We start from the raw sequence: 16,155 nt of genomic DNA, 5'->3' as shown, positions 1-16,155 counted from the left end.
GGAAGGGGGTGGGTGGGTTGAGGTGCAGAGGTGAGCAGAAGGTTTTAGGGTGCAGAGAATAGTGGGGTTTGGGGGTCCAAAGGTAAGCGATGCAGGATCGGGGTGCAGAGGTGAGCAGAATGGGTTTTAGGGTGCAGATAATAGTGAGGGTTGGGGGTACAAAGGTAAGCAAGGCAGAATTGGGGTGCAAAGGTGAGGCAAGAAGGAGGTTTGGAATGTGGAGGTGAGCAGAGAGTGGGTGAGAGAGGGTGGGCTCAGAGGTAAGGAATAGAGGAAGGGTTGGGGTGCATAGGTTAGCAGCGAGAGTGGGGCACAAAGGTGAGCAAAGAGGGGGGCCTGATGTGAAACATAAGGAACAGAGGTAAGAACAAAGGGGGAGGGGGGGAGGGGGTGCAAAGGTAACCAAGGCTGGATTGGGGAGCCAAGATGGGGGTATGAGATGAGAAAAGGGGCATAGAGGTAAGGAAGGGGGTGGGCGGGTTGAGGTGCAGAGGTGAGCAGAAGGTTTTAGGGTGCAGAGAATAGTGGGGTTTGGGGGTCCAAAGGTAAGCGATGCAGGGTCAGGATGCAGAGGTGAGCAGAAGGGGGTTGCGAGGTGCAGAAGTTTGCGGCGTTTTGGGGTCCAAAAGGTGAGCAGGGTGGGTTTGAGGTGTACAGGTGAGCAGAAAGAATGGGGGGTCATCGGAGGAGGAAGACTTCTGCTAAATAGGGACACATCTCACTGAAGAGAATGAACGTCCCTTGTGCTTATTCTTATTGTCTTTGCGGTTTAAGCACACTTAGCCAATAAAGGGATGATTAACCTCAAACTTTCTGCAATCAGTTAAATAAAATAGTGCAAAAAACATACATTATATGGGGAGAATTCTAGAACAGTCAGCAGCTACCCCCATCTCATCTATTCCTTCCAGAACATTGAAGCAGAGGTGGTCTTCTCTTTCTAGGGAGGCACTGTGTAAGTTCTACTGAACTTGGAAGTGTAAATACAGCAACACAACTTCAGAAGCCCTCGTCCCCCGCTCTAACCTCATCTTACATATAGGGGGCCCCAAGCTACCAAAAGCATGGAACAAGAAGAGGAGCTCCTGAAAACAGCAGTCGCTTAGTCTGCTTTTACCAGCAAGCAGTGTAAACACGTAAAAAAAGAAAAGAAAAAAAAGTGAGTGCACTTGTAGGATGTGAGAAGAGACGCGGCTGTCTAGTCGGGGTGACGTGGTCCCGTCAGATTTGGTTGACCGCCAGGCAGCAGGAGGCTTTGGAGGCACTTATGGCCCTCTGGATCACCGCTGGACATTTCTCTATCTTCACCAGTTTGTTATTCTCAAAGAGACCTTCGTTTCTTGGGATCCCATGGGAACCGTCAGGAAATGTTAGCAGGCCTGTGAAAGTGGAAAGCAAATCTCACTTAGGGTATGCTCTGGCTTTGGTCGAACATTGCTAATCATGGAGAAAATAAAAATCACATGGTTTAACATGTTTGGATACCATAGATATTCACTTTTTTGAGTTTTATGACCATTTTTACAATAAATCCATCTGACCCAAATAACTGTTACAGAACATATCATGAGAAGAAGAAGTGAGAGGTTCTCTTCAGTGAAAACCACATTTTAAAGATTTGTTCTTCACCTAAACTGCAGCCCACAGGCCAGATGTGGCCCTTTGCTTGCTTTGATCTGACCCTGGTACTACTCCTTCCACTGACACCAATGATGGGGCACTATTCCTTCCACTGACACCAATGATGGGGCACTATTTCTTCCAGTGATGGGACACCATTCCCCCCCACTGATACCAATGATGGGGTACCATTCCCCTCACTGATACCGGTAATGGCCACTATTCCTCCCACTGATGGGACACCATTCCCCCCACTGATACCAATGATGGGGCACTATTCCCCCCACTGATACCAATGATGGAGCACCATTCCCTCCACTGATACCAATGATGGAGCACCATTCCCTCCACTGATACCAATGATGGAGCACCATTCCCTCCACTGATACCAATGATGGGGCACCATTCCCTCCACTGATACCAATGATGGGGCACCATTCCCTCCACTGATACCAATGATGGGGCACCATTCCCTCCACTGATACCAATGATGGGGCACCATTCCTTCCACTGACACCAATGATGGGACACTATTACTCTCCTGCTGACCACCAAGCCTGAAGCACCAATTAATATTGTGAAAAATATACCTGCGCTAGAAACATAAAATAAACAGCAGCTGTGCACTATAACCCAGACACCAGGCACAATAACAAATATAACAATAAAGTGCAGCGCTTAATGAATAAAGTGCAGTCCGTGTATTACACAGTGTATGTGGTTAATGAAAAAATATGCAATTGAAAATCACAAATACTAATTAAAATGCAATAAGTGCCATCAATTGTGCATAACAGAAAAGATATATAGGCTGAAGATGAGTCTCAAGCATAAATAACGGTGTGTTAGGAAGAAGTGCAGTTCCCTGCAAAAATTCATATAAAACTAAAGTCAATAGAGAAAAGTGTTGAAATGATGATCAAATGGGTGTCACACCTTTGGGTGTTTGATCATCATGAAAACGGTGTTCAAACCACACATGAGAGATATCGCCGCGATCGGTAGAGCGAGAGCAATAATTGTAGCCCTAGACCTCCTCTGTAACTCAAAACATGCAACCTGTAGAAATTTTTAAGATATCAATTTACTCAGCGTAACATTATCTTTCACAATATAACAAAAAAAAAAAAATAAAAAAATAAAAAAATCGGGCTACCTTCACTGTTGTCTTATTTTTTAATTTTAAAAAAAGTGTATTTAAAAAAAAAAAAAAAGTGCGCTTGTAAGATCGCTGCTCAAATACGATGTGACAGAAAGTATTGCAATAACCGCCATTTTATTCTCTAGGGTGTTAGAAAAAAAAATGTATAAAGTTTGGGGGTTCTAAGTAATTTTCTAGCAAAAAAAAAAACTGTTTTTAACTTGTAAACAACAAATCTCAAAGAAGAGGCTCGGTCCTTAAAGTGGAGTTCCACCCACTTTTACAACTCTTCAGCATCCCTCACTAAACTGTGCACTGTAACCAAATTGGATATTTTTTAATTTTTTTTCTCAGCGCCTACTGTATATCTGCTGTATTCATTTTTCACTCCCTCCTCCCTGGCCGCGGCCCATCGCATCATTTCCTGTTTGCAATGCCTTCTGGGAAGGGGCGGCAACTTCCTCTGAAACTGCCATTGCTATGGAAACCTGACCTGAAACCTATTACACTGCTTGTGCTGCACTGAGCATGTGCGAGATCTGCAAGGATGAGATCCAGGAAGAAATACAGTCTGGCTTCAGATGCCCACACCTAAAATGGCCACGGCCTGCTGTAAGTTTATAAAATAACAAACTACTGCTATAAACTAACAAAACAGACTTTAGTTTACAGACTAACTTCACTAGAATACATCAAGCTTGTGTATTATAGCGGTATTTTTATTTAAAAAGTATAATTTCAGCCGGAACACCACTTTAAGTGGTTAGATGAGAAATCCTAAAGTGCAAATAAATCTGTGCTCCACCAGCGCAAGAACACCCCTGCTCTGTTCACAAGTGGACCACTGTCCATCAAGTGATCATTTGGATGGACAGTGGCTGTGGACAGGGCAGGGGTGGTCTTGCTCTGGTGGAGCACAGATCTATTTGCACTTCAAGATTTCTCATTTAAGTGGTGCCACCTCACCTGGTTTGCTCCGGAGAGTCTAAGACCCTTTAATCAGTGGGAATTGATGCCATCCCCCTCTTCTGGGCGCTGTCTGGGACCCCTAGGAGGTTTGCTTGCCTGAGGTATCCACTCCCACACTTCCATCTTGCACCATTCACTATTTTAACTGCATTAGGAGAGATCATGAATGCTTTTTGATCCAATCCTTTAGTGATGGATTTTGTTTATGAATGTCCATTCACCCATACTCAACTGCACCCCTTGAGCCCCTGAGGAAGCCTACAGAGCGAAACCCGTGGGGATGAGGTACCCCTCCCCCTCTTTTCCCTGATATACAGCACGGGATACTATACTCTCCTCCAATAAGATGTCTATGTGTATATAGGGGAGGGCCTCTTACTTGGGGTTGCAATATTGAATACGGCTTGCGGAATCTTTTCATGTTTTTAGGGGATCAATACCCCAGAAAATCCTTTTAACGAGTTTGTAATAAAGACGTATTTTTAAGGATACAAGTGTATTGGCAAATCATTCTGATAGAAGGTTTCAACACCCATTAAAATCCCGTTGTTTTTCCTTCAAATGTTTTCTCTAACTTTTTAAGGGTCCTTTCACGTGGGCGATCCGATCAGGTCCGTCTGTCAGTCTTTCAGTCCATGCATTCCTATAGATCTGTGGGTGTAAACGGACTTGTGTCCCTATCTACCCACCTACCTCCAGGCCTGGTTAGGCCCACTAAAAAAAAAAAAAAAAAAAAAAAAAAAAAAAAAATGGAGGAGAAATGGATACAATGTATCTTTTTTTTTTTCTCTTTACAAAGGATAAATAGTACCAGGTCGGTCTTACCTGTTCCTGATTATTACTTTGAGACCAGGAGCTATGTTGGGGGAGGACAATCAAGTGCACTCCCAGCACAAACACATGTGGCACAGCAGAAGAAAGTCTGACCTTGTCAATTATATAACTGCCCCTTCTCCCAGCTCTGGAGTCCCTTTAACTGGTCTATTTTATGCCCAGGGGGCAGGAAGGTCTGCATGTTTATATGATTGGGTGTCACAGTGGTCACACGATGGGGGAGGCGGTCCCACCAGCCTTTACACACACATGAACTTTAATGACATCCCAGTCTTAGTCCGTAGGGTTCAATATTGAGTTGGCTCCGCCCTTTGCAGATATAACAGCTTCAACTCTTCTGGGAAGGCCGTCCACAAGGTTTAGGAGGGTGTCTATCGGAATGTTTGACCATTCTTCCAGAAGAGCATTTGTGAGGTCAGGCACTGATGATGGACGAGAAGGCCTGGTCTCCATTCTAATTCATCCAAATAGTGTTCTATCGGGTTGAGGTCAGGACTCTGTGCAGGCCAGTCAAGTTCCTCTACCTTAAACTCGCTCATCCATGTCTTTATGGACCTTGCTTTGTGCACTGGTGGGCAGTCATGTTGGAACAGGAAGGGGCCGTCCCCAAACTGTTCCCACAAAGTTGGGAGCATGAAATTGTCCAAATTGTCTTGGTATGCTGACGCCTTAAGAGTTCCCTTCACTGGAACTAAGGGGCCAAGCCCAACCTCTGAAAAACAACCCCCACACCATAATCCCCCCTCCACCAAATGATTTGGACCAGTGCACAAAGCAAGGTCCATAAAGACATGGATGAGCAAGTTTAGGGTGGAGGAACTTGACTGGCCTCAACCCGATAGAACACCTTTGGGATGAATTCGAGCGGAGACTGCGAGCCAGGCCTTCTCATCCAACATCAGTGCCTGACCTCACAAAAGTACTTCTGGAAGAATGGTCAAACATTCCCATAGACACACTCCTAAACCTTGTAGATGGCCTTCCCAGAAGATCTGAAGCTGTTATAGCTGCAAAGGGTGGGCCAATTTAATATTGAACCCTACGGACTGTATGCACACATACAATGATATTGCAAACAAACAAAAACCATCACAAACACATACTGACATTACACACACACACAGAAACTGTGACACCCAAACAATAGAAATTTCCAGAGGTACAGGGGTACGTAGGAAATAAATTTTAGACCTGCAGGGGTACTTCACCGTAAAAGGTTGAGAAGCATTGCTCCAGATCAACCAATGATGTCAGCAGTTGTTTGAACGCTGGCCTGCACAGTGCCCAAGGTTGTAATGTTGCATAATGAAACCTGTGGTTCTGTGTAACAAATAACCAGGCTTTATCCACCCACTACTTGTACACAATGTTTGGGCAATCTGGGGCAAATTGTAGAGACATTTTGCCATGGCACTCCTGTACAACAGGAAAGGCGTTTAACCACTTACGGACCGCCCACCGTAGATATACATTGCGACTTTGACGTTAAGATAGCTGCCATAACCCCCGTATTTTTTTTTTATTTTTTTTAGACAGCGGGCCGCCTGCTTTAAGGCTTCGCCGCGAGATTACTTTTATCGGCGACAGGAGAAGTGCCCCCCTCCTACCGCATCTCGGTCATCTCCGGCGCTTATCGGTGATGATCCAATCCTTTCCCCTGATGGACAGGAAGTCTGTGACATTGGATGACAGGAACGACGTCAAACGTCACTTCCGCCCAACGGCCTTAAAAAAGGGACAATTTTTTTTTTTTATTGAAAAGAACCTCTCTTTTTTTTTTTATTGCTTTTAAGTGTAAATGTGAGATCTGAGGTCTTTTTGACCCCCAGATGTCACATTAAATAGGTCTTGTCATGCTTTTTTTCTATTACAAGGGATGTTTACATTCCTTGTAATAGGAATAAAAGTGATCCAAATTTTTTTTTTAAAAAAAGGGACAGTGTAAAAAAAAAAAAAAAAAAAAAAAAAAAGGAAAAAAAAAAGTAAAAGAAAAAAAAAAAAAAAAGTGGATTTTTTCTACAGCTTACCTGTAAAATCCTTTTCTTGGAGTACATCACGGGACACAGAGCAGCCATACTAACTAACTGGGATGGCCAAGCAAGCAATGCTTTTGAGGGGAGGGAACCCATTATGACCAAAGAAACACCATCAGAACAGGATCTATATTGCTGTCTGCAGTACACTGCGTCCAAATGCAACATCCCCCTGAGTCCTAACATTCACTTGATAAAACCTAGTGAATGTATGCACCGAAGACCAAGTAGCATAGTTACAGAGTAGGTGGGGTTGAAAAAAAGACATCAAGTCCAACCTATGTGTGTGATTATATGTCAGTATTACATTGTTTATCCCTGTATGTTGCGGTCGTTCAGGTGATTATCTAATAGTTTCTTGAAGCTATCAATGCTCCCCGCTGAGACCACCGCCTGTGGAAGGGAATTCCACATCCTTGCCGCTCTTACAGTAAAGAACCCTCTACGTAGTTTAAGGTTAAACCTCTTCTTCTAATTTTAATATAGTGGCCACGTGTCTTTTGTATAAACCATTAGAAACCTATTGAGGTTTTTGTTCATTTTACATGTTTACATTTTTATGTATTTTTTTGGCCACGAGTCTTATTAAACTCTCTTCTGCGAAAAAGTTTTATCCCTATTGTGGGGTCACCAGTACAGTATTTGTAAATTGAAATCATATCCCCTCTCAAGCGTCTCTTCTCCAGAGAGAATAAGTTCAGTGCTCGCAACCTTTCCTCATAACTAAGATCCTCCAGACCCTTTATTAGCTTTGTTGCCCTTCTTTGTACTCGCTCCATTTCCAGTACATCCTTCCTGAGGACTGGTGCCCAGAACTGGACAACATACTCCAGGTGCGGCCGGACCAGAGTCTTGTAGAGCGGGAGAATTATCGTTTTATCTCTGGAGTTGATCCCCTTTTTAATGCCAATATTCTGTTTGCTTTGTTAGCAGCAGCTTGGCATTGCATGTCATTGCTGAGCTTATCATCTACAAGGACCCCCAGGTCCTTTTCCATCCTAGATCCTGCCAGAGGTTCTCCCCCAAGTCTATAGATTGCATTCAGATTTTTGCCACCCAAATGCATTATTTTACATTTTTCTACATTGAACCTCATTTGCCATGTAGTCGCCCACCCCATTAATTTGTTCAGATCTTTTTGCAAGGTTTCCACATCCTGCGGAGAAGTTATTGCCCTACTTAGCTTAGCATTGTCCGCAAATACAGAGATTGAACTGTTTATCCCATCCTCCAGGTCGTTTATGAATAAATTAAATAGGATTGGTCCCAGCACAGAACCCTGGGGAACCCCACTACCCACCCCTGACCATTCTGAGTACTCCCCATTAATCACCACCCTCTGAACTCACCCTTGTAGCCAGTTTTCAATCCATGTACTCACCCTATGGTCCATGCCAACGGACCTTATTTTGTACAGTAAACGTTTATGGGGAACTGTGTCAAATGCTTTTGCAAAATCCAGATACACCACGTCTACGGGCCTTCCTTTATCTAGGTGGCAACTCGCCTCCTCATAGAAGGTTAATAGATTGGTTTGGCAAGAACGAATCTTCATGAATCCATGCTGATTACTGCTAATGATACCGTTCTCATTACTAAAATCTTGTATATAGTCCCTTATCATCCCCTCCAAGAGCTTGCATACTATTGATGTTAGGCTAACTGATCTGTAATTCCCAGGGATGTATTTTGGGCCCTTTTTAAATATTGGTGCTACATTGGCTTTTCTCCAATCAGCTGGTACCATTCCAGTCAATAGACTGTCTGTAAAAATTAGGAACAACGGTCTGGCAATCACTTAACTGAGTTCCCTAAGTACCCTCGGATGCAAGCCATCTGGTCCCGGTGATTTATTAATGTTAAGTTTCTCAAGTCTAATTTTAATTCCATCCTCTGTTAACCATGGAGGTGCTTCCTGTGTTGTGTCATGAGCATAAACACTGCAGTTTTGGATACTGAAGCCCCCCCGATTCACTCATGAAGACTGAGGAGAAGAATAAATTCGATACCTTCTCCATCTCCCCATCCTTTGTAACCAGATGTCCTTCCTCATTCTTTATGGGGCCAATATGGTCTGTCCTCCCTTTTTTACTGTTTACGTACTTTTTTTTTTTTTTGCTCTCCTCCGCTACGTGTCTTTCATGTTCTATCTTAGCTGTCCTTATTGCACCCTTACATTTCTTGTTGCATTCTTTATGTCTGAATGCTGGTGATGATCCCTCAACCTTGTATTTTTTGAAGGCCTTCTCCTTTGCTTTTATATGCATTTTTACATTAGAGTTAAGCCATCCAGGACTTTTGTTCGCTCTTTTAAATTTATTACCCAATGGGATGCATTGGCTAATGCCCTTATTTAATATGCTCTTAAAGCAAACCCATCTCTCCTCCGTATTCTTCGTTCCTAAGATTTTATCACAATTTATGCCTTGCAAATCTGAGCCATCGATGCTTGATAATGAACTGCCCATGAAGCACTCACTCTTCTGTTAGAGTGTGCCCTTACTGGAAATGTGGGGCCTTACCCCTTAAACCATACGCCTGAACAATCACTTGTCGAATCCATTGGGAAATAGTCGACTTGGATGCTGCCTGTTCCTTCTTGAGACCTTCTGGCAATACAAACAGAATGTCAGTCTTCCGTATCTGAGCCGACATCTTCAGACTGCTACTATTACCGTTTGTAATACGCTGAAACCAAGGCAGTCTCCTCCATGTTCTTGATGTCCACCTGGTAAAAACCCAGTGGATTTATAAACTAAAGACAAAATAGCGGTCTTTCACCCCTGGACCACTGACACCTGATGGCCCAAGATACTCCCACACACCTGGTATTGAATCTCTTCCCAGAAAAAAAAAATTGGATTTTGCCTTTTAAAACCATAGGCATCCTTGGTAAACTGGAAAATCTACTGCTTAACATTCGACCTGGATGCCGCCTGCCCTTCATGGGCTCTTCTGGCAGCACAAATCAGGATTCCTGACGTGTGCCGACAACTCAAGTAGACCCAGAGCATCTGAACTACCTCTAGAGTAGGTAGTGATCTTTCTCCTGCCAACTGTGGATTAGGAGAAAAATAAAAAGGCAAGACACTGTCCTGATTCAAGTGAATACTAGAAACCACTCTAGGCAATAGAGATGGATTAGGACACAATATCACCTTATGATGCGAGACCAAGAACGGCTCCTTGCATGAAAGAGCCGCCAGCTCTGGCACTCTACTTAGTGAAGTGTTAGGCCCCTTTCACACGATCGGACCGTTCAGGTCCGCCTGTCAGTTTTGACGGCGGACCTGAACGGGCGCTCCATGTTAGCCTATGGAGCGTCGGATGTCAGCAGAGACATGTCCGCTGACATCCGACCCCGTCCGATCTGCTAAAAGCAGACAGATGGCCCTACGTCCGGATCCGTCGCTGGCGGATCAGATCGGGTGGGATCTGATGAAAACGGACATGCTGTCCGTTTTCATCCGATCCCTCCATAGGCAGCAGCGGCGCCTGACAAGCCCCTCCCCGCTCAGTGAGCAGAGAGGGACCTGTCATCCGCCGGCTCAGCGGAGATCAACGGAGAGATCTTCCGCTGAACCGGCGGACCAAGGCGGACTCCGTGGAAGCGGAGTCCGCCTCGTGTGAATGAGGCCATAGCAGCCAAAGAAGCCATCTTCTGAGATAAGGGACTAACAGTCTCCCAATTGGTTCAAACAATGACTTCTGCAAAGACAGCCAAGAGCGAATCCCAGTCCCAAGGACACAAGAGTGGCCTGACATGTGGGACTACCTACGCTACAAGCTGTATGAAGTATGAATCAATAAGTGAGAAACAATGGCCTCTGGAAAAAATGGATAGGGATGAACTAGAACCCTTAATGGTACGTAAGGCCAATCTCCTGTCCCTTACTGATTGGAGAAAGAAAATAAAATTTCCCACTCATATTCCTGTGGGTGCCACTTCCCCCAGGAAAAAATATTTCCAAATCCTGTAATCGAGGTTCCAGGGGCTCAACAGTGTGAAGATACAAGACTTAAAACCTGGGGTCTTCAAACTATGGCCCTCCAGGTGTCAGGAACTACAATTCCCATCATGCCTAGTCAGGTCTGTGAATGTCAGAGTTTTACAATGCCTCATGGGATGTGTAGTTCCACAACAGCTGGAGGGCCGTAGTTTGAGGATCCCTGCTTAAGACCATTAGGTCCCACTGGCCTAGGAGTGATCAAGGAGCAACCCCAGCAAGCCTCGCTATGTCACCATTATCAGTGTTACCACCTCCCGGATTCTTCGCAACAGATGTGGGAGAAGTCGAAACAGAGGTAAAGCATCAAATAAGGGATAACTGGTTCCTAAGGTGTTACCAGTGCATCTGCCCCTATTGTCAGTGGGACTTTCGTCCCAGACACAACCTGTTCCCACTTGTTGTAGAACTCGGAATCTAGAAGATCAACCCGCAGAGTTCCCCTTGACATTATTCTATAACTGGAATATGTACTAGTGATAATGGTATCATTAACTGTAGTCACACACCCCGCACTCTGCTCCAGCCTGTGCTGACTGAGCCTCCTCAGGAGGCCACCGAGGAGAAGGTTATCAGGAGGCCACCGAGGTTTTCATTGAAACTCATCCACTTGAGGTGGAGAGCCCCTGGGAGGGGCTGAGGTGTTCAGATACCCCAGTGTCTATTGAGCCAAGGAGGAGGTGACCATCCCGGGAACTGCCTAGACATTCACTACATGCTTTCTACCCCTGCAGGGTTCTGGTGATTGGGGAACTGAAGGGGAGCATGGATGTCACTTGTTCTAGGGTACACTCATGTCCAAGTCCAGGCACAAATCATCCTGGTTAAGCACAAAAGTCACTGTAAATTTTGACACTACATGCAATACCTTTGATTGGACTTTAAAATTTTAATATTTTGCTTTTTTATTTTTTTTACTGGACTCTCATTATCTTTTATACCCATATTTATTTTTATTTCTATGCCTATCACCTATTACTCTTTATGATTGTTTTATTTTTATATTCTCTCACATATAAGGAATTATTCACGTATGCCAAGGGTCATCATGTGTGATATCTCTGATTTAATCAGAAAGTATATGTTGACCAGATAAGAAAAATATCATAATTTTGTACTTGCACATCTATTTTCAGAGCACAAAGTAATTACAAGTATATATTATCACATAACAAAAGAGCACAAATCAACACATAAAAATTCTTTGGTAAACAACACACGGAAAACACTTTTTACCTTCACCCTCTACCTGGGAAAACTGGCCCAAATATCGCGTCACTTTTCAGGTGTTGGAAGTGAAAGCTACCCCTCCTTTTCTTGCACACTCACCCGGAAAGAGTGATTCACTGTGGAGGATCACTCTTCGGGTGACGGGCAGCACCACCAACCCTACAACTACAATAAACTTTTTTAAAGGGGTTCCAGTAGGGATCACCTCAAGGAATGCAGCAACCCAGCCCAGACCTAAGCACGGAATAGAACAAAATATACATAAAGTATTGCAACAACCGCCATTTTAATCTCTAGGGTATCTGAAAAAAATATATAATGTTTGGGGGTTCTAAGTAATTTTCTAGCAAAAAAAAAAAAACTGATTTTATTTTACCAAGTGTAAAAAATAGGGCTTGGTCCTTAAGTGGTTTAATGTCCATTCAACCATACTCAACTTCACCCCCTGAGGAAGGCTACAGAGCGAAACCCGTCGGGACAAGGCAGCTCTCCCCCAGCTTTTTCCTGATATACAAGACACTACACTCACCTCCAATATGATGTCTATGTGTATAGAGGGGAGGGCCTCTTATTTGGGGTTGCAATATTGACAATGGCTTGTGGAATCTTTTCATGTTTTTAGGGAATCAATACCCCAGAAAATTATTTTAAAATCCCGTTCTTTTTCCTTCACAATGTTTTCTCTATAGTAGTTTGGGATGTGGTGTTGATCTATACAACTGACATCAATACATTGAACCATTCCAAAGTTACAATGTATTCTAAGCGAAATTTCCCCCAATCTGATTTGAACAATTTCAGGGAAGTTTTTGTTTTCATGAGCAAATCATTCGATCTGAGCAAAAACATTCCACTTACCATATCCTTCTACCCGACCGCCTTTAAATTCCCCCTCAAACTTCAGGTTGTCGTAGCGAGTAAAGACTCCAACGCCATGGAATTTCCCTTGAATGAATTCGCCTTCATATCTGATTGGTACACAGAACAAATATGCAGGCCTAGTCTTAGATGAAAATGAAGGTCAAAAGATGCATATACAATAATACAATAAGATCATGGGGTAGAGGTGTACACAATAAGGCCTCTTACTCCTGTTTGAGCATCTACTTTTTCAGACTTTTTTTGTTGAATTTGCGCGTATATGAGTTTGCGCAATTTCGCGGAAATGTATTCTCACTTTCTCATTCTGCACAATATGATAAATGGGGGTTTGGGAACATGAGGCGTAAATTACTGACCAGAAAAGCAGATTTTTTTTACTGAAGAATGCTCTTGTTTACGCACCTGTGTGCATAGGCACATTACAATGAATGGGCTGCATTTTAGCTCGGTAAAAGCAAAAAAAAAAAAAAAAAAACTGTACTCAAAAAATGTTTTGCTAGATCTGCTTTCTGTTTCATAAAACAGCGCCACCACCAGGCGCCTCCAATAAAAAAATATATATATAAAAAAAAAAAAAAGTCAAATGCTTCTATAGTTAAAAAGTGGTTCTAAAGGCAGGTCCCTGTTGCAGATTTTCTCGCACTTCCTGTTTGGTAAAATGTCAGCAGGACAGGAAGTGAGGTGAAAGCTCTCTAATAGAGCCCCAGATAGCAATATAAACCAGGCAGTGTGTTATGGTGCTTGCAGAGTTCTCGCCAGGACTTGTACAAATCTTTCACTCAGAACCCCTGCCAGGACTTCACACGTTACGCTCAGAACCCCTGCTAGGACTTCCCACGGTACGCTCAGAACCCCTACTAGGACTTCCCATGGTTGTCTCAGAACCCCTGCCAGGACTTCCCACGGTACGCTCAGAACCCCTACTAGGACTTCCCACGGTAGTCTCAGAACCCCTACTAGGACTTCCCATGGTTGTCTCAGAACCCCTGCCAGGACTTCCCACGGTACGCTCAGAACCCCTGCCAGGACTTCCCATGGTACGCTCAGAACCCCTACTAGGACTTCCCACGGTAGTCTCAGAACCCCTGCCAGGACTTCCCACAGTACGCTCAGAACCCCTGCCAGGACTTCCCACAGTACGCTCAGAACCCCTGCTAGGACTTCCCATAGTACTCTCAGAACCCCTGCTAGGACTTCCCATGGTACTCTCTGATTCCCTGCCAGGACTTCCACTGGCATTGGAAGAATCTCAGCCAGGACTTCCAGAGTTCTATGAAAGGATGTTGGGTGTGCCCTCTGACCAAAAGGACATTTAAACATCAGCCTTTGGAGTGCCTGGAGCTCTGTCCTATCATCAAAGCTATGCTATGTGCAAAAGAGCTACAATACTTTCCAATTGCCTTGCTTGTTGCCGACCTAAATTGCCCACAATCTTTTCCTGAATCGGAATTCTCTTTAGTCTGTGGCCAGTCCATGATCTCTACCTGGACCTGACTACTCTTCTGCCAAGCATTTCCTGTACAATCTCCACATCATAGCTGTTCTGGTCTAGCTACCCCCCTGGTTGGGCGAGCCTGAAGGCCATGACCTGTGACAGCTTTCACTGGGGTTCCTGGCCCATCTCCACCATCAGGAGCTCTGGTGAAGTCCGGCTGTCACTTAGACTCCCTACTTCTCGTGAGCCCACATCACATGCCGGGGGCACCAAAACACAGAGGTTCTGATCTTTCCCCACGGCATCCAAACTAGAAAAAAATGTCTTTCACCTAGACTATAGGTTTGGGCTTTGGTCTAACAACTCTAACGTACAGTGGTAGTAAAGTCTGTTCTGCCATGTGTACTTTATTATTGACTTGCTACACCCCTCACATTTCTGTAAATATTTTCTTCTATCTTTTCATGTGACAACACTGAAGAAATGACACTTGGCTACAATGTAAAGTAGTGAGTGTACAGCTTGTATAACAGTGTAAATTTGCTGTCCCCTCAAAATAACTCAACACACAGCCATTAATGTCTAAACCGCTGGCAACAAAAGTCAGTACACCCCTAAGTGAAAATGTCCAAATTGGGCCCAATTAGCCATTTTCCCTCCCTGGTGTCATGTGACTCGTTAGTGTTACAAGGTCTCAGGTGTGCTGAATAGCAAAAACTGGCCTGGTCATTAAGTGGGGTAAATCTTCGGGGGCTGAGGTGGTTAAAGATATATTTTTTATAGAAGCGGCAACTGTGTGATCTTTCCAAGTCATTTCCATATTCTCAAGGATGCGGTAAAAGGTAATTTTGTGACAACCAAGGGTCACCGTCCCGAGTTAAGCCGAAGACAAGAAGGAACTGAAAACCTTCTTCTTTACCCATCAGGAGGCCTAATAAGTGATAACTGGATCCCAAAGGATCTATTGTGGAGCTTGTATTAATTATGTAGCTGTGTGCACTATAGGCAGGGGCCATGTACACTTTACAACAGTGGTCTCTAAACTGTGCCCCAGGGGCTGGATGCAGCCCCTTGCTTGCACTTATCCAGCCCCTGCGGCACTATTCCTCCCACTGACACCAATGATGGGGCACCATTCCTCCCACTGACACCAATGATGGGGCACTATTCATCCCACTGACTCCAAAGATGAGACACCATTCCTCCCACTGACACCAATGATGGGGCATTATTCCTCCCACTGACACCAATGATGGGGCATTATTCCTCCCACTGACACCAATGATGGGGCATTATTCCTCCCACTGACACCAATGATGGGGCATTATTCCTCCCACTGACACCAATGATGGGACACTATTCCTCCCACTGACACCAATGATGGGGCACTATTCCTCCCACTGACACCAATAATGAGACACCATTCCTCCCACTGACACCAATGATGGGGCACTATTCCTCCCACTGACACCAATAATGAGACACCATTCCTCCCACTGACACCAATAATGGGGCACTATTCCTCCCACTGACACCAATAATGAGACACCATTCCTCCCACTGACACCAATGATGGGGCACTATTCCTCCCACTGACACCAATAATGAGACACCATTCCTCCCACTGACACCAATGATGAGACACCATTCCTCCCACTGACACCAATGATGGGGCACTATTCCCCTCCACCGACACCAATGATGGGGCACTATTCCCCCCCCACTGACACCAATGATGGGGCACTATTCCCCCCCACTGACGCCAATGATGGGGCGCTTATCCTCCCACTGACACCAATGATAAGACACCATTCCTCCCACTGACACCAATGATGGGGCACTATTCCTCCCACTGACACCAATGATGAGACACCATTCCTCCCACTGACACCAATGATGGGGCACTATTCCTCCCACTGACACCAATGATGGGGCACTATTCCTTCCCACTGACACCAATGATGGGGCATGATTTCTCCCATTAACACCAATGATGGGGCACTG

At 44.5% G+C, this 16,155-nt stretch overlaps 1 protein-coding gene across 1 annotated transcript in view; it reads right to left on the bottom strand.

Moving 5' to 3' along the window:
* Nucleotides 1-147: 147 nt before the first annotated feature.
* MORN4 (MORN repeat containing 4) overlaps nt 148-16,155 on the bottom strand; it is a 47,676-nt gene continuing 31,668 nt past the window's right edge. Inside the window, exons 4-5 of the mRNA XM_073595512.1 lie at nt 12,693-12,802; nt 148-1,379 (exon numbers count right to left, since the gene is read on the bottom strand). Of these exons, the coding sequence (XP_073451613.1) occupies nt 1,222-1,379; nt 12,693-12,802 (268 nt within the window). The 3' untranslated portion in view covers nt 148-1,221. The remainder of the gene's footprint in view (nt 1,380-12,692; nt 12,803-16,155) is intronic.

This window comes from Aquarana catesbeiana, linkage group LG08 (assembly GCF_042186555.1).
Source record: "Aquarana catesbeiana isolate 2022-GZ linkage group LG08, ASM4218655v1, whole genome shotgun sequence".
Classification (NCBI taxonomy): Eukaryota; Metazoa; Chordata; class Amphibia; order Anura; family Ranidae; genus Aquarana; species Aquarana catesbeiana.
The sequence above is the reverse complement of the archived record's forward strand: the minus strand, read 5'-3'. Positions and strand labels throughout refer to the sequence as shown.